At 37.8% G+C, this 22,073-nt stretch overlaps 1 protein-coding gene across 1 annotated transcript in view; it reads left to right on the top strand.

Moving 5' to 3' along the window:
- KMT2C (lysine methyltransferase 2C) overlaps positions 1-22,073 on the top strand; it is a 205,568-nt gene that overhangs the window by 139,198 nt on the left and 44,297 nt on the right. Inside the window, exons 21-27 of the mRNA XM_059818961.1 lie at positions 4,377-4,442; positions 5,920-6,132; positions 9,692-9,820; positions 11,714-11,833; positions 14,365-14,495; positions 16,111-16,297; positions 21,732-21,836. Coding sequence (XP_059674944.1) covers positions 4,377-4,442; positions 5,920-6,132; positions 9,692-9,820; positions 11,714-11,833; positions 14,365-14,495; positions 16,111-16,297; positions 21,732-21,836 — 951 coding nt within the window. The remainder of the gene's footprint in view (positions 1-4,376; positions 4,443-5,919; positions 6,133-9,691; positions 9,821-11,713; positions 11,834-14,364; positions 14,496-16,110; positions 16,298-21,731; positions 21,837-22,073) is intronic.

The following is a 22,073-nucleotide window of genomic DNA, read 5'->3' as shown; positions in this document are numbered from 1 at the left end:
TTCCAAGTATCCCACTTTTGTCACTATTAGAAGTAAGAGTGACTTATGCGTATATATTTCTGCAAGTCATTTCATTTTTGATATCTGCTTTGACAAATTAAAAAAGAAAGAGGTTTTGTAAGTGGTAAAACAAGAAACTTGCAGATATAACACAGATTTTTGTTTATTTTGATAATAAGCTTTGGGCACTTAAAACAAAAAGGTCTAAGTAAGAAATACTGCCTCTTCCTTTCTCTTTTGAGCTGGCAGAGCCACCTTTTAGAGATAATTAAAGCCCATAATATGTGAGATGGAACAACTTCACAAGATGGTATCAGAGACGTTTCACTTCTGGGCATAAGCTGGCCCCTGAGTTAGTCCTTCCTGCAACATCTTCATGAAGTTGTGTTGCTTCTATTTGTCTTCCAAGGAATAGGAACCAGTCCCGTGAGACCTATTAGGGAGTCCCCAAGCTTTCTTTGCAGGGTTTTTTTTCACCTTTTTTTATAAGGCAAGTTTCTCTGCTTATTCTTTCATGTTTTGACTCAGTATATATAATACCTCTTTAACACATGTACATTTGCACAGTTGCATGTCTGAGTATGTCATTTGATGCATGTTCATAGAAATACTTGCATGTACTTTTATATGAAATGTTTTCGGTCTTCCATTAATTCTTCTACAACTCCTTTGAAAATTTTCTATAATTTTTTGTTTCAAGGTGAGAACAATTAGCATTTGATAAACTTAGAGAAACAAATGTTAGTTAACAGTAGAAAGCTTCTTAAAATGTACTACATTGTGTGTTTCTTACTGGGATGGTTCTTGCTCTTTTCCATTTGATGTATCACAGAGGATATTAAAGTGTTGCAAGTATTATTGCAAGCTTTTTAACTACTTACTTTGTAGCAGAAGCAAGAGCCCCTCAACCTAGTAAATTACCAGTACATTGCAGGTTTACTGTTGGTAAAGAGTAAATACTTCCAGCATGCAGGTGTTGAGAAAGAGCTTCCATTTTTCTCGCTTCAGAAAATGGGAACTTTTAAATTTCTAAGAGCTCTTCCCTGTATCATCTTAAGAACATCAGATGCATATCTGATAATCTTATGAAGTCATTTTCTTCAGGAAACAGAAATAGAAGATAAATACTTTTTTTTCTTCTTGAACATACATAAATATCAAAAGCCAGAGTGTGGTAAGATTTGCTCCGAAGTAGTAGACCATAAGCCTTCATTACTAGATTCTTTTGAAATAATCATCTCTGATCAGGAATTCATCAGTTTCCTTTTAGTATAGTCTCAAGTTATAACATGTCCCCCAGCATATTGCTGTGCCTTCTAGAAAATTTTTTCTAATTTAGATTGCTTGAATATTATCATGACTGGGTACTAGCAGCTGCTCTAGGTAGCAGCAGCTGTTCCTCTGTGCTGTATGTAATTCCCGCACATTCAGGGGAGGTGCGTGCACCTCTCATCACCTACATTCACTCCTAGCCTAGAGCAATTCTTGACCATCTACCCATCACTTCTGCCTTTCTGTCATTTGCCCTTGTATGTCATATGCCCCCTCTGCAAATTTCATCCCTTCCCAACTTACTCCCATGCTCTCCCCATCCACATACTCCAGCTTCCTCCTCCCTTGGTGCTGTTTTTGTTTCTCTGCAGGACGCAAAGGGACCAGCTCTGCCTGGTTTTCTTTAGCTAGTTACAGCTGATCTGGTACCAGTTTCTGGTAGCTGCCTGTGTGCCTGTATTTCTCCTGTGGCTCAAGTAAGCATGCCCACAGAGGGAGCAACGAGTTCGTTTCACTTACTAATTCAGAGATGCTTGGTACTGCCAGTGATACACATATTGTGGCTGAGAGCCTCTGTTGTACAATTTTTATGAAATGTAGTTAAATTTTTCTTCATTTTGGAACTTAATTCTGTGTGCTTTATAAATACAGGATACAAAAGCAACATAATACTATATGTTACAAAATGAACTTTTGATTTTTTTTTTTATTATTTGCTATGTTTATTGTGTCAGCTCTTATGTTCTTGTAAGTTACTGTATTTACAAAGAAATCCCTGCATCATGCACACAGTTATGCAGGCATCCAATAGAGCTCTGTTAGTGTTGTGTTTCTACATCAACCATTTTGCTCTGTCCCTTACGCTGATCTAATTTCTTCCTAGAATTGTTGTTTTCTATTACAGCCTTACAAGTGGCAGCTCCCTTTCTTTTTGAAACTGTGATTCTTCTCATCGTATTGTATTCTGTGCAATTATTTGTTTTCAGCTGAAGCTACTAAATGCTGTATGATATTCAGCATGTTTAAACCCTGTTGCAAACAACTGTAATAATTTTGGTTAAACTTCAGCTAACTGCCTCAGAAAGCACTTTTTTGTTCAATTTTTCTTTTCTTTTTGCCCTCAAACAGTCTTTCTCTAACAGTACTGTGTTTGTCTCTTAATCATTTTATCGATTTTCATCCTTAATCTGCACTCTAATTGGCTCCTTTTCTGGAAATCTGTTTGATACTGTCTTCAGATACAGTTTGTTTGTGCAGCTTTTGTGAATTGGTCTCTGAAGGCCTCACCTCTGTCACTATCAGCTTGTTTATTTGACTATTTCAACTCTATTCAGTCTCCAAAGCTAAAATCGTTCACAATCTGACCTGGACCAGAAGAACGCTCCCTGTTGTTTGACTTTTAAATAAGGATTTCAAATTCCCATTCATAGCTGTCTTTCTGAATTTTTTTCTTTACCTTAGATTCCCAGTCAATAATTGCTATCTCTGTCTTAAAACATCTTGTAAATTATAACCAATTAAATGAACAGATGACGTCTTACTCCACTTTGAGTATTTCTTACGATCTTCCTTTTTTCTGTTGTTTCAATACAGTGCTTTTGAGTATCTTCCATCCTGCAGCTTGTCCCATATTTTTTAGTTTTCTTCCAGCTCAGCATCTCTTTCAAAATTTCATTTTCAATTTCTTTTCTTCCTTGTCTTTTCCTTCCACTTCTGTGTCTCAGTTTTTCAGTAACTCACAGGCTGCTTTCATTCACCAATTGCATAGAATACTGGTTTTCTGTAGGTTATATATTTTAGTTACACCTTACATAAAACTTCCACAGGACTATGGTTTTTGAAGACAGACTTTCACTTCCCTGTATTTTTTTATCTGCTTAGAAAGTATCTTCTGGATTTCATATTAGTTGTTGTATTTAGCAAAGAATTCGAATGTTACTTGAAAGCTTTTGTGCTTATCCTAGTCTTGCCCCCGACTCCCATATTGTGTGTGAGATGGTCAGCAGCAGCACAGGTGCAGTGGTCTGATATGCCTGAGAAATGCTGAACCTCCCACACGTGCTTTGCCTCAGTGGTCTCATCTTGTGTGGCAGATGCAAAGTAAATACTCCAGATGTTTGTCTGAGTGCTAAATTCAGTGTGGATAAGATTTCTAGGCGAAAAAAGTGTGGATAAACTTGACTATATGGTAATGCTAACCATGCCAAACTAACAGGTTTTCTGATTCTAGTTCTCAGTGTTTGTGAGATAGAAGCTTCTAATTTTCACTTTACTTACTCTGTCTACATAATCTCTGTAAAGTCACTACTAATATTAAAAGTCTAGTCTGCACATCACAAGTTAGTGAGGCATGATTACGGTTATTGTAATTAAGGCAGATGGGAAGAGCATTTCTACCCACAAGAGTAGCACAGTGTTGTAGGACATCTTGATCACTATTTGTTCAGACATACTGTTCCAGTGCTTCCCTGAAACGCACAAGCTGTAGTTTTTAAATTGAGGTTTTGCTGTTCATCTATCGATATTCTTATCTTGAATAAGAATTACCCTGTTAACTTCAACAAGTCATGTATCATCTGTTCTCAGATCTATCAGCCTTATTTTGTTTCTCATGTATGAGACCTGACAGCATAGACACAGCTGAAATGTTGTGTGCAAAGCTGTCGGAGTGTCCCTGCCCCTCCTCGGGGAAATACGACAGCAATCGATCCCCAGTTCACAAAGCCCTCCCATTTTTCGTGCTTAGGTCAGCAAAACCTGGACGTCATGACTAGTGTAGAGCTTAATTTCCAATCTAATAGATCCAGTGTATTCATTGCCCTTGGTTCAGTAGAAGGAGATCATTTACCATTGAGTTCAGTGCCGTTCCGGTGCCATTCTTGGCTCTAGGAAGCTGGAGAACTTCAGTTGGTATCAGGCTTGTTTTGTAATCACATCTTCTGTGGCGCTGAAAACCAGTTTATTTTAAAGGTGGTAGTGAATGTTATCAACAGTATAAATTAGGGAGTTTCACAGAACTGTTTGAAGGAAAATTAACTGACAGTTTCAGTTTAAATCAAGTCACCATTTTTAAAAGTTGAAATTATTTTCCTTATATTTTTCAGTGCCTTCTTTGGACTGTTGTGATTCATCAGTTGGAGCTCAGATTATTTCAAAATCAAAAGAACTAGGTAAAGAATGTAAATGGTTAATCTTTGATCATTTAGCATATTTCAAGGGTATATTTTTACATGAGACAAAGATTCCTTTATCTATGATTTTATAACACACAGCATTAACTATCCTTCAGTTACCGCAGCATGCTTTTCTTATTTTTTTTCCTCATTCTGTCTTCTTTCTTCTCTTTTGCCTGCCATACCTGCACTATAATAATTACTTTAAATTGTGCTTTGATCCTGCAGACTTAGTTGCTTGCCTTAATATTAGTGGTGATAACACAGTGGGGCTGAGTCAAGCATGTACACAAATGTTGACAGGCTCGAGCTGTAGGAGGACACAACTTTTCTGTATTTGTCTGGTTTGTGCTAGGGTTTTATAATCTTGACAAGCCTACTCATAAGTCACTTTTTATAATGATAGTGCCTAACAGCTTCTATCATGTTAGGACAGCTTCCATCATGTGAGAATTTTTTTCCATTTGATACCGCACAAATGTAGTTCTGAGAGAAGGTTCTCCCTTCAAATCTTCAATCAGAAAAAGAGTATGCGATTTTTTTAAAGCAAACACTCCTTTTGTAGTTCAATGTAAGAAGGCTGTCATCCAGGAAGAATTGTGTTCAGAACCAGCTGTGTTTTGAGGTGTGAGATGTTACATAAGAAAATATTTTTGGTTAAAGGGAACAAAAGTTACGATGTTTCTATGTTTTCAAAAATTGTGTTATCAAATCATTATTTAATTGGCTCCAAAGAGCAGAAGCATCATTGTAGCCTCTTCATTATTTGGTAATTCCCTGAAAGTTCCCAAACCTCCACTTGCAGGGCCCTAGCACAGGTGACAGTGCCTTTCTGCGTGGTAAGTTAAGGAATGTTAGAGTTTATCGGTAGACTCAATTGTCATGTAATAGCTTGAGGAAGAAGCAGTCTTGCAGGTCTTGGGAGACTTGGGTTCTGCCCACGATTTCTCCAATTTGATCTTGAGCAGCTCACTTGATACAAATTGGTTTTTGTCTGCCTGTAAAGTAGGGCTAATAACTTGCCTGAGTTAGCAAGAGTTCTGGGAGGCTTAAGGTCTTTAATAAGATGAAGGTACAGTGCTGAGGGCTGGATGAGGGCCTTGGCCGATAAGCAACAGGGACCCAAAGTAAGACTTGCACAGTTTTCTGTGAGTGCCAGGGATACAGAAATACCCTGCAAGGCACCAGTTTCCATAATCAAATCATACTCTCTAATGAGTCCTTGATATAAGTTGTTTTGTAGCAATATAATGGATTGTTGCTGGATTTGACATCAGGCTCTAAATTATAAAGCTGTAACTGTAATGTCTAAGACAGTATCAGATATCTCTCTTTTATTTATACCAATTCCCTCATTCATGAATCAGCTCCATACATGTGGATTATTAACTCTTAAAAGTGCTATTCCTAAAAATCTAAGCCTTGTAAGTTAAAGAGTTTTATATTGCTGTTATGATTCATTTAACTTTTATAGACCCACCGAAGACATACACCCAGGATGGAGTCTGCTTGACAGAATCCGGCATGTCTCAGTTACAGAGCCTAACTGTTACAGTACCGAGAAGAAAACGGACGAAACCAAAGCTTAAATTGAAGATTATAAATCAGAACAGTGTGGCTGTGCTTCAGACACCCCCAGATGCCCAGTCAGAACACTCAAGAGATGGGGAGATGGATGACAGTAGAGGTAGCAGTCGACTTTTGGCATGTCTTGTATCCTGGAGTGTTGCAGTACATGTATATATTGCAGATATCCCAGGGAGTTTTTATTATCTGATATTCGTATGTTCTGGTCAGAATGCTGTATGGAAATAACTTGGACAATATTCATGGCTCGTTGTTGTCCATTTCAGGGGTTTTTCTTGTTGTTGTTCTGTTTATGGGTCATCCATCTTATAGGAAACTCAACTTCCTAAGGCTGGCAACACTGGAAATAGGAGTTGCCTTTTTGTCTAATCCTTGGGTTACCTGTGGGAAATATTGCGTACTCACTGAGTGCAAGTGTATTTTGAGGCTCTCAAATCTAGTGCAAATGCTGTTTGAAAGTGGTAACGTTGGCTCAGCAAAGCAACGTCTAGGTCACTGTAAAGCTGGTACATAAAACAAAGGGGAAAGTGGAGTAAAAAGGTCTTTGCTGAGACTATTTCTTTTTTCTGAAAGAAATGAGGTGGGCTGACCTGAGAGACTGAGAAAAAAATAATTTCCTTGTATTTCCGTAGATGAAATGAATGTTTTGTTTGTCCTCATCTCCAAAATAGAATTTAAGACAGAATTTGAGTTTAGAAGTGAATTCTGGGTGTTGCTGTAGTTCAAGTAGATGACATTGTATGTAGAGCCCTAGTGAAGGGTTTCAGGTTCCAGGATGGGGTGTCTGTGTAGTATGGAGGGAGGGGAAGATTTAACAGTGTTTTTGTGGCCTCCAAGGCTAATGAGAGATGAAGGGATCTGGGCTTATGCTTGCCTACCCAGACACATCTCTGTGTATGGGGATGACATTTCAGTCAATGGTAGAAGCCCTTCGGAGAGCTCCTTCCACCACAAGTCTAGACATGAAGCAAAGATCCATGCATCCCAAGGCCACCAATACTTGTCTCATCTGCTTCCCTCATCCCTCACAGCTGAGCAAGCACAGCAGCCCCAGCCAGAGGAGACAAAAGGTGGGAGATGAGAGTGGGAGAAGCATGTAGGAGCAGCCAGCCCCACTCTTCAAATCCCCACTCTTCAACACTAGAAACAGCAGCCAGCATGGTACAATACCATTCTTCTGTCCTCTTTGCCATGGTCTGGCTGTAGGTCCTGATAAGAGTGTTGGTAGAATAGGTGTTAATCCGTGGCCTGGGGAAAGGCTTACTTAAATGGCAGGTGTGAAAGTCATTACATTAGTCATGCAGGTGTCTGTTATGAGAGGAACATAGGCACTCCACCTCACCACAATCTAAAGTGCTTTCTGTTTATGCAACATGGCCTTGTTGTTAATCAGATTAAATGTCATAAGAAGCTTTTTTTAGATGCAGAGAATGTACTTGAGATAACTGTGTAGTTTAACCATCAGTGCAGTTTCCATGTTAACTTGTTGATATAAGTATCGTTCCTGTTGTTTGATTAGCACAGTCTTAACCATCTGCTGTTGACTAGAAGTGTATTTTTTTTATAATGGCTTCCCTTTATTTGTTTATAACCTTTCAAACAGTTAACTAGTTGCTTTTCTTTCATTTCCTTCAGTATTCACAGGGTTTGGTACATTATCCTAGCATTACACTGACTCTTAAATTTCATCTCATACTTTCATATAGTCTGTCAGGTGGGTTGTTGAAAGCAAAAAAGCTTTTGATTTTGGTTTGAAGGCATCAAGATAGAGAATTAAGCACTCCCCTTGTTGTTCTTTTTCAGTGTTAATCATCTTTACTTTTACAAACATGTGCCTGTTTTCTATATAACTAACTGTCTGCTTGCTGGCTTTTGTAGGTATCCCTTTTCAACTAGATAACAAGATACATAAATGTAATAGCAGAGTATGAAAGGGAGAGCCAAGGCTTCCACAGACTTTAGTTTTGGTTCTGATCACCTTTCGTTGCCTTTTTGAGAGTTAGAGCACATTCATCTGTGTGACAGTAACAGCACAGCATGTACATGGTAGCTTGGCAGGAAGCTCTACATGTGCACTGTAGAGTGGAACAGTTCCTGTACTCTGGATGTCTGAAATTTTGGTGTGGGCATCAGGATGAATAAAGCTGTGCCACAGCTTTGATTGGAGCAATGTAGTGTAGTAATTCCTGGCAAACAGGAATAACCCTTACTGCCACTCCAAAGCTCCCGATGGAAAAAAGGTGCTGTATCTGAGAAAACTGAGCTTGTGGTAATTCTGTTACCATCTTGTTATAGCCTTTGATCAGGTGTTCCACATTATTTAAAGTCCACTTGGAAATTCAGCTTGCTTCGGGAGCTTCAGCTTTGGTAGACTTAATGTGGCTCTTCTGCTACTATTTGTAGAGGTATGCTTTCTAAGTAGATGGGCAAGGACCACTGTGGGGTTTAGCATTCGGCACACTGCTTTGTGTAGAAGGATATGTTAGCACTGAAGCAGGTTTCTCTTCCGCTAGAAGCGGGCAGGTTGCAAAGAGGGCTCGCACATGCTCTTAAGGGGAGGAGGGAGTTGACTGTGGTGGTCAGTGGGGACTGCCTTTGCCAAGCCACCAGCTTTGTTGGTAGAACTCAGAAAAGTCTTTATCGATGGAAAAGTCTGCTCTGTGACCCAGCTTGTGGAAGAGTAAGGGTTGTAGTTCTACCACGGCAGAATTGGTATGAAAGAGTCCAGCTCTGTCTGCTACAACAGTATTTCTCCCTCTTACAACTGTATGTGGTTTTAGACCATATAGAATTGTACAGCTAAATCCAAAGCAGGGAATCTGAATTCCAGTATCTTTTTGGAGGCAAGAGTGTATTTAACATGCTTCGAAAGCTTTACAATAAAATGAAGATGTAAGGTCATTATTATATTGACATTTTGGTGATATAAGAAACAGAATTAACTCACTCTCTCTTCCACACCAAAGGCTTTTTAATGCCATCGTACTTTACATCTGTTTCTACTCTGCTTTCCCAAAGAATATAAACTCAAACTCAAAATTACAGTCTTCATCTTCAAGGCTGAGTAATTCCTTTGGGCTGTATTTTCTACTATGTAAGTCGACCTCCTCTGCATAGATAAGTGTGCTTTCAGTCAGTCACACAGCTTCAGGTCAAGAACCCTCCAAACTAAGAGTCATTATACATTACCTTCCAAGTGCAGGCTGCAGTTTTTCAGTCTGTCTTCTCAATTAAAAAAGGCCCTACCAAACAAAACTTAGGAGGACAGTAAACAAAATGAATTCTATCTTGCATGGTAAATTGTATCCATATTCCCTGGTGTATGGCTAGAGATTGCTCAAACACTTAGAAAATGCAATAGCGCAGGCTTCTGAAAGGGACACCAAGAAGATTTCTCAGATTCACATATAGTAATGATAGCATTTATTCTCTGGGTTTGTGTAGCCATCGTCTCGCAGAAAATGTATGTATATACTGTGTCTTTGTGTATAGATAGGGTGGGTTTGCCAAAAGTGTTTAGCGAGTGTAGGTATCTTTCACCCTCTTGAAAAATTTGTCATTCTCAATCAGTTTCTCAGAAATCAGTCAGATGTAGAAATTTTGGAAAAATATCTTGTTTCCCTTTTCCAGTTGAAGTTACCATTGCCTCTTTTCTGCAGAAGGTGATCTTATGGATTGTGATGGAAAATCAGATTCCAGCCCAGAACGGGAAGCTGTGGATGATGATACCAAAGTGTCAGAAGGAGCTGACGGGATTAAAAAAAGGAAGCGAAAACCATATAGACCTGGTAGGATGCAATAAGTGATATGAATGTGTGTCCCTTGTTTGTTTTAACACTTCTTTTCTGTATAATTAAAAAAAATCATTGGAAATTAGTATGGAATTCTGAAGTATTCTACTGCTAATTGTTGAGTTTAGATTTTTTTTTTTCCCCTGTTCTGTTTAAAATAATTTTTAGTCCTCTTATCAAAATACATTTCCAAAGGTTGCTGCTCAGCAGTATGCCTGTTTTTAGTATGCTGTCAATTATTGGTTAGTAGTTCATATCTATACCTTGTGTTGATTCTTAACTTGATAGGAAAATGTACTGTATTTATATAATTGATGAAGGCCAGGTTTTTTGTGTGTGTATGTATATATTTGACAATATCTGAATTTCAGAGAACTTTTTGCAGGTATCCTACTTATTTTCTGAAATACTTGATAAGAGTAATTTACTAAATATTTGCAGATGACTTCTGGCAGTGAATTTTAATGAATTCAGTTATTGGAAGAATTAATTTATTTTAATTTATTAGTGCAGTCAACTCTTAATTATCTTGACTGTGGATTAGCTATGTGTCCTGGATGCAGGAACACTTGAGCTGTCTCCAAGCAGAAAAAGATAGAGGTACCTAAGTGACTCCATAGGAGGTAGCTCTGATTCATTAGGGCTAAAACTGAACCCAAGATAATAAGCTCTGCTGAGACACTGCCTGGCTTTTTGAAGAGCCCTCTATCCCATACCTTGGTATGTCTCAGAATCTGTGTTACGTGTTGGTTTTGTGCTTCATTATGCAGCCTCCCACTACTGTGGATAGTAAGTTGATTGTAGTCTTTGCAGTCACAAATACTGTTTTTGCCAGTCACACCCATCCTGCTTGCTGTAACAGGCCATATCCTCTGATCATGAAGATAGTAGGGGAGGAGAACAGGCAATGATATGATCGAGGAGGTGAAGGCGAGGAATACAGTGAAGGAAGGAAATGAAGCAGAAGTTACAACATGGCTCAGTTTCTCTTGCTTCTCTATCAGTAGCTAAATAGATCTCTACCACCTTTTACCCTCTACGTGTCATTTCCCACACTGCTGAGTAAGAGCCCTGTCTCAGCAGGTCATGCCCATGTATATATTGCCGTCCATCATGTTCCACCCTGTGGAGATGGTGGACAAACCCACATCACTTAACAGAGATTTCCTTTTTCTCTACAAGTAATGTACCTCAATAAGCTATTTATTTCCACTGCTGGGTCCTCAAGAGAAGAGAGTTTCTTTTGCTCGGAGTGGTTTTGGATCATGAGTTGAGCAACCATCTGTTAGTTTTCTGCAGCCAACAGTTTCCCTGAAAAATGAAACCTGAATCTGATTCATGCATATATATACACACCAACTGTAAAGGATCAGGAGCACCTCAGTCAATCTCTAGTGAAGGATTCTGGAGTTTCAGGCAATATGATGTTGATTATTATCTTTTTATTTTGTGATACGTCCATCTCTTGTACTGTCATTTGGAGTGGTGGGCTCTCTAGAGCAATTTGTAGAGGTTTTCTATGGTCATTTAAGATTCTTTAATAGTTTTCATTTGGTAGATTGACTTTTAATTCTAGCAATTCATCAGCTTGCCAAGGAAGGGGAAAACCAACATCTGAAAGTTGCCAGGTTTCACGGTTTGAACTTCTTGTGGATGTTTTACAGTCCTAAAGTTTGGAACCTTTTTGATAATTACATATGTACCCACCAAGACATTAAAATTCAGAAATGGTTCGTAAAACTCTGAATGAAAACTCCTCAGGTATCTCAGATTCATTCTTAGACCTCTACAGATGCAGTAGTACCCTTTACCTGCAGAATAATCTTGGCTCTCATTCTTGCTATGAAACATATTTTTAGTCAATATACTGAATTTTTGCTTCCTTGTTAGGTATCGGTGGATTTATGGTACGTCAGAGAAGTCGTACGGGACAGGGGAAGACTAAAAGATCTCTCTCCAGGAAAGATTCTTCTGGATCTGTGTCTGAGCAGTTGCCTGGCAGAGATGAAGGTAAGTGCAGAAACTTGTTTTTAAATTTTTGTTCATGCTTAATGCAATAAAAATAATGCAACTCATCAACATACAATTCTTTCCAGAGATGTGCTACAAAGGAAAAAGTTTTTTATGTTTGTCGTGATAGCTTTATTAATTCAATTGAAAATACTCATTCCTACATACTTATAATTTCAGCAGAGCCCGTGATTTACAAAGAAACTGAAACAATGAATTGCAGGCTATTGTGGGAGATAAACAGTGAGGATTATAAGGACTGCTGTATTGTGTCAGAGCTCTGTTTAACCTAGCTTTGACCAGTAGAAGACAGAAAAAAGTGTAAGAAATGAAGTGGGTTTAGAGTAATCCTCTTTCTGATACAGCTTCTTCCAGATGTAGTCCTGATCCAGAGGTGTCTTCTGAACCATCAGTTTTAATATTCACCAGTAGTCCATGTTCCACAGATGTGTCTGATATTTTTATGTATCTGTTTATGCTCTGGAAAATGCCATATTAATGAGTTCAATGATACACTGTTGTTGCATGAAGAAATAATTCCTTTTCATTATAAACTGATATCTGAGAGTTTCATAAGCTACCCTTGCATTTTATGTTACAAAAGATGATTTAAAAAAAAAACATTCTGTATTAATCTAATACAAAAATATTTTCTAGACATGTGTCATATTCCCCCATCAGTTGTTGTCTTTTCCAGGGCTGGAGAATCCTGCTCTGTTTGATCTTTCTTTTCATAGCAAAGCCATTTTAATCCCCCTGACATTGTAGTACTCGGTAGATTGGGCACCTCACAAGAAGTCAGATTTTGTTTATGGGCTAAATTATTTCATCCATCTGGATTTGTTCACAGTATCTAATCTAGAAAATACTGAGGTATCATTAAGGTGAGATGTGGAATATGTTTAGTTCAGAGCCTCTTTCCTATGAAGTCAGTAGAAGGAGGCAGCTGCTTCTAAAGGTTGGCTGATATCATCTCAATTAGAAGACTCTGGCCTTTGATCTCTCCTCTCTGTTTAGCTGTTGAGTTTGTAACCTTTCTAGAGCCAGATCAGTCTCTTGCTATATATTTATACAACATGGTGGAGACTGGATCTTTACTGCAGCAAGCAGGCGGTATTAAAAACTAATGGTTAAATGTTGTTCTTGCTTGCATTTGTAGAACTACTTTATGAAGCCAGCAAATGTTTCTTTTATCAGTGCAACCCAGTATTCTAGCTGGGTCCCCTATTCAGACATAGTGCTTGCTTTCTGTTTAATGTTAGTGTTACAGCTATGTTTTTCTGCTTTGTAAACATTATTTCAGTATAGTATACCACATTGTTTCAGGTAGTGCTGAAAATTTTGCTCTAAAGATTTTCATTTCTATAGGGATCTGCTCCTTTAAGTAAAAAAAAAAAAAAAGGCTAAAAAGTTTAATTCTTCATTCTGGGTAACAGTACAATGCATATTGTTAAAAAGAGGTATTCTTGAACAAGTATTCTACAGTTAAAATTTGAGCTTCTTTTTGTCTGCTCAGACACAATTGCTTGTTAAGAAAAAAATAACTCAGAAAAGTCTTTGTATGTTTTAAATCATTGTAGCTTGCTGAGAGCCTGCTTCTCAGCTGCCAGTAGTCATCGGCTTTCCCAAGTTTTTTTGCTACTCTTATCATGTTCCATCCCCTTTCTTTGCAAAAGCTCACTCTCAAACAATGCAGAGGTCACAGTGTTGGTGAGCCTCGTTCTACTCACTGTCCTCTGAATATGGTACAAGAGATCACTACAGTACAAAGCGTAGCTGATTTTACTACCACAATAATATAGTTTCTTAAATAACTTTCCAGGGTCATTAACTTAATGTAGTTAGCTTTGGCAAGACAGAAGTAGAAGACTTAAAGTTCTGCTTTTACCTGCGGAGTTTTCACTGGTCTGTTGAAATAAGTACTGAATGATTGATGAGCACATGTGCTTTTGCGTTTATTAGAAAAAACAGTGCCACTTTGGAATATAATAGTTGAATAAATATGTAATTTTTCTTGAAGGGCTTCTTTATAGATTTCTTTTTCTGGCCTGTTCATTATTTATACAACAGTAATTTCTCGGATTTTTTTTTAAAAATTATTTTTTACTTTTAATTGGAGAAAAATTAGTGTAAGAAATGAAAGGTGATTAATGTGTAACTCAACATGGATGATTTTGGAATTATCCTTCAAATGTCTGGTTGAATGGCTCCTACAATTTCTCTCAAATTACCAAATTCTTAGGTTGGCTTGGAGATATAAAAGTTAAAGGTGTATCTACAGCCATTGAGGTACAACAAGGTAGTGATGTGACTAGTGTCACATACGGTATTTCTTACTGCCAGAGCTCAGATGATCAGGTGGCGGTTCACAGCTGGCTAGGTAAAAGCCACCTTTAGAATACATCTAGAGTGATACTCAATAAACCCATGCACCCAGATAGGTAGCAAGATGTGTTAGGCGTGCTGCCACTGTATCTTTAGAGCAAGATACCGAGTATTTTGTTTATTTGTGCCTGAATGTTACTTTCTAGGTTGGACAGAACAGCTGCCAGACACTCCAGTTGAGGAGTCTACCCCAGCTTCTGAAAGTACTGAGAAAATAAAAAAGCGTTACAGAAAAAAGAAAAATAAACTTGAAGAAACCTTTCCTGCCTACTTGCAGGTAAAGCTATTGTTATACTTCTTGTGTAAATATATTTAAAAACCTAATCTTTATGTGTCTTGATTCATAGTTCATTTAAATCATTAATATTTCTTTTCAGATTCCCATTTTATCATTCAAATGAAATGGGTTTTCTGTAAAGAACATTCACAAGTTTGTACAGAAAGCTGTGTATTACGTTAAATCTCCAGTCCTCTGGTATTATTCCTCAATGTATAGATCTCTACTTGTTCTGAAAGGGGGAGGAAGGGGGGAAGAAAGCCTTTCTTTTCTGTCTGAACTGACACGCGACGCTTTCAGCATTCAACTCTGTAGGATGTCTTAGCCCTGATCATGCTGTTTCCTCATGATACTAATTTTTCTTTTCAGAAGATTATAGAACATGATTTGATAGGGGAAACTTGTTTTCCTACAGTTTTGTGTTTTTATATGCCCTGCATCTCCCTACCACAATAATCTCTGCTCTTTCCCCCCATTAATTCTGTGATGTCCCTAGCAGGTAAGAGGTAGCACTTGTCGATGATAACCAGGATATTAATGGTGATTGAGCAACTTACCTACCTTCAACTGGTTTATAAACAGATTGGTTTATATATATCTCTCACTGAGAACATTATTTGGCTTGCTCTTCTTCTGAGCCACCTTTTCATGAAAACTTTATCAACTTGCAGATTTTCACCAAACTTTATGACATAGACTATATTGGGATTGAAAGCAAAGAATTGACAGAGAGGCAGAACAATCTCTGTCTAAAAATAATTTGTATTTCATAAGTGGGGAAGTGAATTGGAAAGAAAATACTTAAGTAACATTTCCTTTGGATTAATAAGGATAAATAGTTTTTTCTTAATGCACATTTTACTGCTGTAAAACATAGAATATTTTTTACATTCTTCTTCTGCTTATGTTGGAATAACTGATACTGGAAAAATCTACCTTTAGCTTTATTTTTACCAGCTGTATCCTAAATCAAGATTTAAAGACTACGTGAAAACAGAAAAAGTTCTTATATAATGAATAAAAATCGGCTTGAAAATTTGATAGGTTGTTGTCAAATTACTGACTACTCAGGCTTAGGTGAGTGATAATATTTTGAAAGATACTAATGTAAGTTAAACAGCTTTAGGTGTTTTGTTATTGCAGTTTGACATTAGGGTGATTTTGTGCTAAGTGAAACACAGTGTATGATCGTTCTAGAATTTGGAGCACGGTGCGCTTGCAGGTATTTCATAAATTTCTTGTGTGGCCTTGATCAAGTTGCTCAGTGGTATTCCCCTTCTTCAGCTGTCCTTTTTGAGCGAGGAGAAATATTTTAAATACTGAAGAACTGTCTGTGCCACATATACATAAAAAGACTATAGTTTTTCTATATAATTTAAGGTGTGAATTTAATAATAAAATAATAATAATGTAGCTACCTCAGGTAAGTTGTATCCACCGTATCCACGCCTCATAGCCTGGAAGAGATACTGCCATACCAGAAGGCATGTGAGACTGAGAATGTATTTTTATATTTCTAGTAATCATTGGCTTTTAATTTTAACTTTGCCATTTACCCAACTTTTTCAATGCAACTTTTTTCTTCCTACATAGAATCATTTTGTCTTCTTTGCAGGAAGCTTTCTTTGGGAAAGACCTACTAGATACCAGTAGACAAAACAAGATGAGCTTAGATAATTTACCTGAAGAATCACTTTCGCTCTCATGTAAAACAAATCTGACCACCAATTTCCTGGATCCTTCATCTGACCCCCTTCTTAGCTCAGCCTCCACGCCAGCTCAGGCAAAACTGGGACCTCAAGGTATACAAAGCTAAAGTTAGTGATAATTCAGTAGTTTGATTTTGTTGTTGCAACTGGGGCTCTCTTTCCCACTATTCTCACAATGTTTATCTGATGTGTTTTTCAACATTCTGTGTATTAACTGTACTTGCGAGGTTAAGTTACATTGATAATCATTGATGTTCAGCTCCAGGGCTTCAGCTTTTTCAGAAAGAGCAGTGGATGGCACAACAATTGGCACTTGATGCAAATCTGCAACTCCTTGACTGTAATGTCCATGTCTGTAAAATCCAGGAAAATTAATTCTGTGTGAGAATAAGCCTACAGATCCATTATAGAAGAAGACAAAAATAATCTAATTAAAAGATAATTTTAGTACTATAATGAATATTAGTTGGATGAATATCATCCAGCTTTTATTTTCTTTAATGTTTTAGATTATTTTAGGTTGCCAGTCTCCTTGGAGTTTTTGGTTCACCATGTCCTTTCTGAACATGAGTGCCCTTTCCAGGTACAGTTTGTAGCCCCTAGGCAATCTTTTGCTTTTGCTATTGCAAAACCTTACTGAAGTTGCTGCTGAGAGTTTTGCAAATAGCCAGAGGGTTGTAAAGTGCTGCTGAAAGGGTAGCTTCACACAAAGGAACAATAAAAAGTGCAAACCTTACTGTCCCCTCCAAATTACTTTTTTCTCTGTGTCTTGTAGTATGCGCTGTTAGCTAAAGGTGTCTTAGCATTCTGTATTTTTAAACTGTTACTATTTCTTGTGTATGTTAGTTAATTTGTGGCTTGTGTTTCAGCTCATCTTCACAAATTTTTCCATCTAAAAATGTTTGTACACATCAGTATAGTTTCCTGTGTCCAGAGAGTCATTTGAAGAGAGGTTGCTTGTTTGTGATAGTTACTTAGTGAAAATCTGCTAAATGAAAAGCAAAAGGCTACATTATAATTAAACATTGATTGTTATACATTTGAGATGGTGAGTAATAGAGAATGCAAAAGTTATCTTCCCCTGAAGGGGAAACTGCTGCAAGTGGAGTGTTTCAAGGTCTGTATTTCATTGGTTCCAACACTACAAGAAAATACGCTCATGTAGACTTTTTCACACCCCAGCATTTTTCTGAAGCCAGAGAAATACAGATTCAGAAGTCTTTACTGGCCTACCAACTGCAAGATTAAAGTCATTAATACTCATATATTATGTTAGTATAAAGTTTTAGAAATTCATGAACTTGATGTTAATTTAATGTTCTATTTTTCCAAAGTTTGACAGGAATTTTTAAAAAATCTGTTCTTTATGAATAAGCAAAGTTGTAAAACTTTGTCATTTCCTCTTCTTTTTATTCAGAAATAAATCATAATGAGATGGCTATTAATAAATAAATCACTAGCAATGGTTTAGTGGGTAACATACTGTCTTTCCCATTTTATATACGAGCAACTCAAAGGACAGTACTTTCTGGCCATAGGAATGTTCCCAACAATTGTCTCTCAACTGTTAAGATTTCCAGCCAAAATTGTGTCCAGACGGAGCTGTTTGTTGTAGTTGGAGCGCCAGTGGGTGAAGTCATCTGCCAGTATTGATCAGTTCCACTGCAATTTTTCTTAACTCTTTCACTGTGACTTTGTGGGAGACAGTTATTTCCACAACAGCATCCACATGTGTGAGAGAGCCAGATTCATTTTGAGTGGTGGAGACCCTGGTAAATTGGCTAATGGCTGAGCTAGCAACAGTCCCATCTTCCCTTCTGGCTGGTATTGCAGAGGAGCTGGAGGTGAGAACGGTGTCCGAGAGCACCTGTGATATTTTCGTCGTTTCGATACAGACCTGCCTTTGGAGCAGGAACCACATGAACTGCTTTATTCACTGCACTGGGAGTCTGTCGGACCATAGTGTTACCGGCTGTGTTACTTTCCTACAGTGCTATTTTGCACAAGGATTGCTGACTCCTGTGAGAGTCCTTGCTTAACTTGATAGGTCTTTTCCACAAGGAAGATGTTCTTCTTTTGGAAACTCCACTTGTTTAATCCCAGGATTAAGGGTTAGATATACTTGTCCATCTTCCAAAGAGCTCTCAAGCTTCTAAAGAGAAGTTACTCTATCTGCTTTGCTTTTCAGCATGTGCGTAGGGCTGCTAGGGAGTCAAACAGTGATGTGTTCAGTCTGCTTGTGAGCTGACACTGCATTTCAGTGGCATGTTCTGTGACTATTTATTCTTAGAGCTTGGTTAAGGGTAGCTGAACCTTTTGCTGGACAAGATTGCAGTAGTGATGGGGATTGGCAATGATAGCCAGAAGACGGTTTTTGGAGTCCTTTGTTTGCTATTAATTTCTAGTAACTGTGACTGAAGTGAGCTTTAGGCTCCCAGTCCTGATTTCTGTCTGGCAAAGAGGTTGCAGTTTTCGTTTTCAGTTACAAGACTCACTGTTTCTGTGGTTTTATAACGTGTGGCACACTACGCAGTGTATTTTGCATGGGACCAACCCTTAAAATAATTTCCAAGACCATGCTAGACCAGAGTGTGAAGGGTTGCTCACTGGGAACACAGAGCACCAGATCTCCAGGGTCTCTCTGGCTGTTCACGAGTAAAGTTGAAGGTTATGATTGGGATCTGTTGCGTCCTCAGTGGTCCATGGACTTGTCCGCATCTCTCCTGAGTTTCTTGACCTGGGTGCCTCTGATGAAGAAGAGGCCACTTGGCGAGGTGTTCTGTGAAGGCTCTGGCAATTGGATCTTTCCTTTAGTTTGAAATAGCTTAAATTCAATGTATTTTTTTCTAGGGATGCCGAAAAAGTCATCTGTTTAAGTAGGGTCTCCAGAGAATGCTAAAGAAATTCTTCCTAGACAAAATGAGAGGAGTCATCTGAATCTCTGTGCAAGTGACGCAAATGCTGCTGGGACATTTTATACCTAGATATGTTATTGCATGTTTAAACATCTTAGGGTGGCTGCTGCCCTGGGAGAGGTGTTTTTATTCTTTTAGAACTTCATAAATACATAAAAGTAAATGCATCAGAGGAATCAGGATCACAAGATAGCAGTAGAACTGTGCTCTCTTAGAGATCCAACATTACAAGCAAATTATTTTCCTTTTTGCTTTGTCTTAGTTTTCATCTCCATCCTGAAAGAGTCAAATTAATGAGCAGTATTGAGCTATTTGTTTCGCAGCAGATGTCAACCAGCTATTGATTCTGATCTGAAGCAGCTGACTAAAGTGATTTAGTTGTTTCCAAGATAATATTTAGCACACACGGAATTAAAATCAGGAAAAAAATAGAAGAAAAATGTAAAAATATGCTTTAGATTAGATGTCTTGTATGAGACTTATGGATCATAGAGTCTAGCCCTCTGCTATCGCTAACAGCCTTTTTATAGACTTAACAAACTCCATTTTGAAAGTAGGTAGCTTTTTTCCAACCTACTAATCTCATCGGAAGGCCATTACAGAATCCGATTGCTTTAATAGTTAGGAGCCCTCTAATTTGAAGCCTGAATTTATTCAGCCAGTTCGTAGGTACAAGCAGGAAACTCTTCAGTTACATCTATCCACCTCAGCTCTTTCTAGCTACTTATTCCATACATTTATATTTAAATCAGAAGTTGAGTTTTTAGGGACTGTTCTCATGCACATTACTAAGGGCTGTGGAGAATAACACCATAACATAAAATACTACACAAGAATTAAAAGGCTGCTAATACAGTCTCGATGCTTCCTTCATAAGGACTTTTTTCTCCCTGATAATTACCTGCCTTCAAGTAGGAATTCAGGGAAGTTAAAGAACAGCTAAAGTCAATCCTTTGCCTACCAGCCAGCTGAAGTCATTAAAATCACCTTGTGGTGCCTGGTGTTAGTTAGTTACTTGCATAATTAGACCAAATTGCCAGAAGGAAAACTAGTACCTAAAAAAACCCCAAACCCAACCAAAACAAAAAAAAAAAACACCACACACCAAAAAACCCCCAACAACTACATTCAGTTTAAAACCTTACATTTCATAGTACTTTTTATCAGGTACACAAAATAACTATACTCACAAAGTGATGTGGTTTTGAGGCACTTTTTAATACTTCTGATATCAATAGGAACCGTATTCTGTATGTACGTGTAAACGGACTGGTCTGCACTGGCATATTGATCCACCTAGTTGATTGGCAAACATAGAACATTAATTGATTAGGATGGTATCGTCTTGTCTGCATTACAAAGGATAAAAATAATGGCAGAAGGGAAAGGGGTTGTCTCTGAAAAACAGCAGAAGGAACACTTAAATGGCTAAAATTTAGCAGCTTGGCAAGCAGCCTCATGATACAAGTAAATCCTTGGCACCAGTTCTCTGAATTAAGCTAGAAATACTTTCTTGGGGCAGTCGGGTTGTAACAGTGGGAAAGATAACCCGTATATCTATGAAATAAGTTTGCTCTTTGACTCTCTTTTGACCCTCTTCAACCTGCCCGTATTTGTTTTCCATGTTGTACATTGTATGATTTACATTAATCACTTTCCTCTGTTTAATTACATGTGTATTTATGTATTTTACCATCTCTTTGTTGATTCACTGGTCTTGCAGTGGTTGCTCATGTAGTCATGATAGTCTGCAGTTTTTCTGAAAAATACTTTTCTCAACTTTTATTTGTCAAACAATTTTCTTCAATTGTTGCACATCTGTAATAGTCTCAAAAAACTAGTTAGTAAAACCGGATGGGCCATTTTGAGGTTTTTTCTCTAATGAATTGGATGTCAAGAAGATAATCATATCCAGAATTTATTATTCAATATTAAATAACTTATTGCTAGGACCAGGCCAGCTTTTCCTAGATGACAAACAAACATGACATTTCTACCTCTGGCTGTTCTCACTTCTTCAGGATTTCTTCTGATCTTAAAAATAGCATCTCCAATTTCCATTTACTTACTACTGCTTCTTACTTTTACATTTTGCTTCTCTATCAGGGTGTAGTAACTGGTTGCTCTGTAGTCTTAAGAAAGATAGTGGTGGTAAGAGAAGTAACTGATCACTTTCTTACCTTTTTTTTTAAAATAAAGATTCCCTGTTGATTAGCTGTGAGCTGTGTCCTTTATAAAACCCGTTTGTTGACTTTTACATTCATAGGCCTTTGTTGTCTTAGAGGTTGCAGGTTCTCACTAGATCTTGGGTTTTGTTCCTCTAAAATCATCCAGTCTTTTTTCCACATGATTGATTACGTTATCACTCTTACTGTGTTGGAGAAAATACTAAACAATGTAAGCATGTGAAGATGGCTGCAGTACTGGCTGGGAGGGGATGCTAGTCAGCACAGTCTCTCACCCCAGAGTGACTCACAGTACGTAACACACTATAGAAGGCCCTTATAGCCTGGTAAAACTGTGTGTGAGTTTACAGCTCAAGCTATAGCACAACACCGGAGTCATGTATAAATGCCACGACTCGTTGATTTTATTTATTACGTCTTATACAGGTAGCACCGACGATCCTTTAGCCGATCTTTCTGAGGTCTTAAATACTGATGATGATATTCTTGGAATACTTTCTGATGATTTGGTAAAGTCTGGAGATCATTCAGGTATGTATGTTTGTAAGGTCTCTCTGGTATTTGTTTTCTTTTTTTCTCTTTATTATAGAGGTATTTGTTGTATTATATCTATAGGTTACACTCTAGGTGATTTCAGATACAATTTTCATATCTTAAGAATACCTCAGTTTGAGATGATTTTGTTGTCTTCTACCAAAAAAAAATCCTCAGCCTTTTCAACATTTTGTTTTACTTGGCTCTTTGCTTTGCTGCTTAAGAGAGAATAAA

Source organism: Gavia stellata, chromosome 6 (genome assembly GCF_030936135.1).
Source record: "Gavia stellata isolate bGavSte3 chromosome 6, bGavSte3.hap2, whole genome shotgun sequence".
In the NCBI taxonomy this organism is placed as follows: domain Eukaryota; kingdom Metazoa; phylum Chordata; class Aves; order Gaviiformes; family Gaviidae; genus Gavia; species Gavia stellata.
The sequence above is the reverse complement of the archived record's forward strand: the minus strand, read 5'-3'. Positions and strand labels throughout refer to the sequence as shown.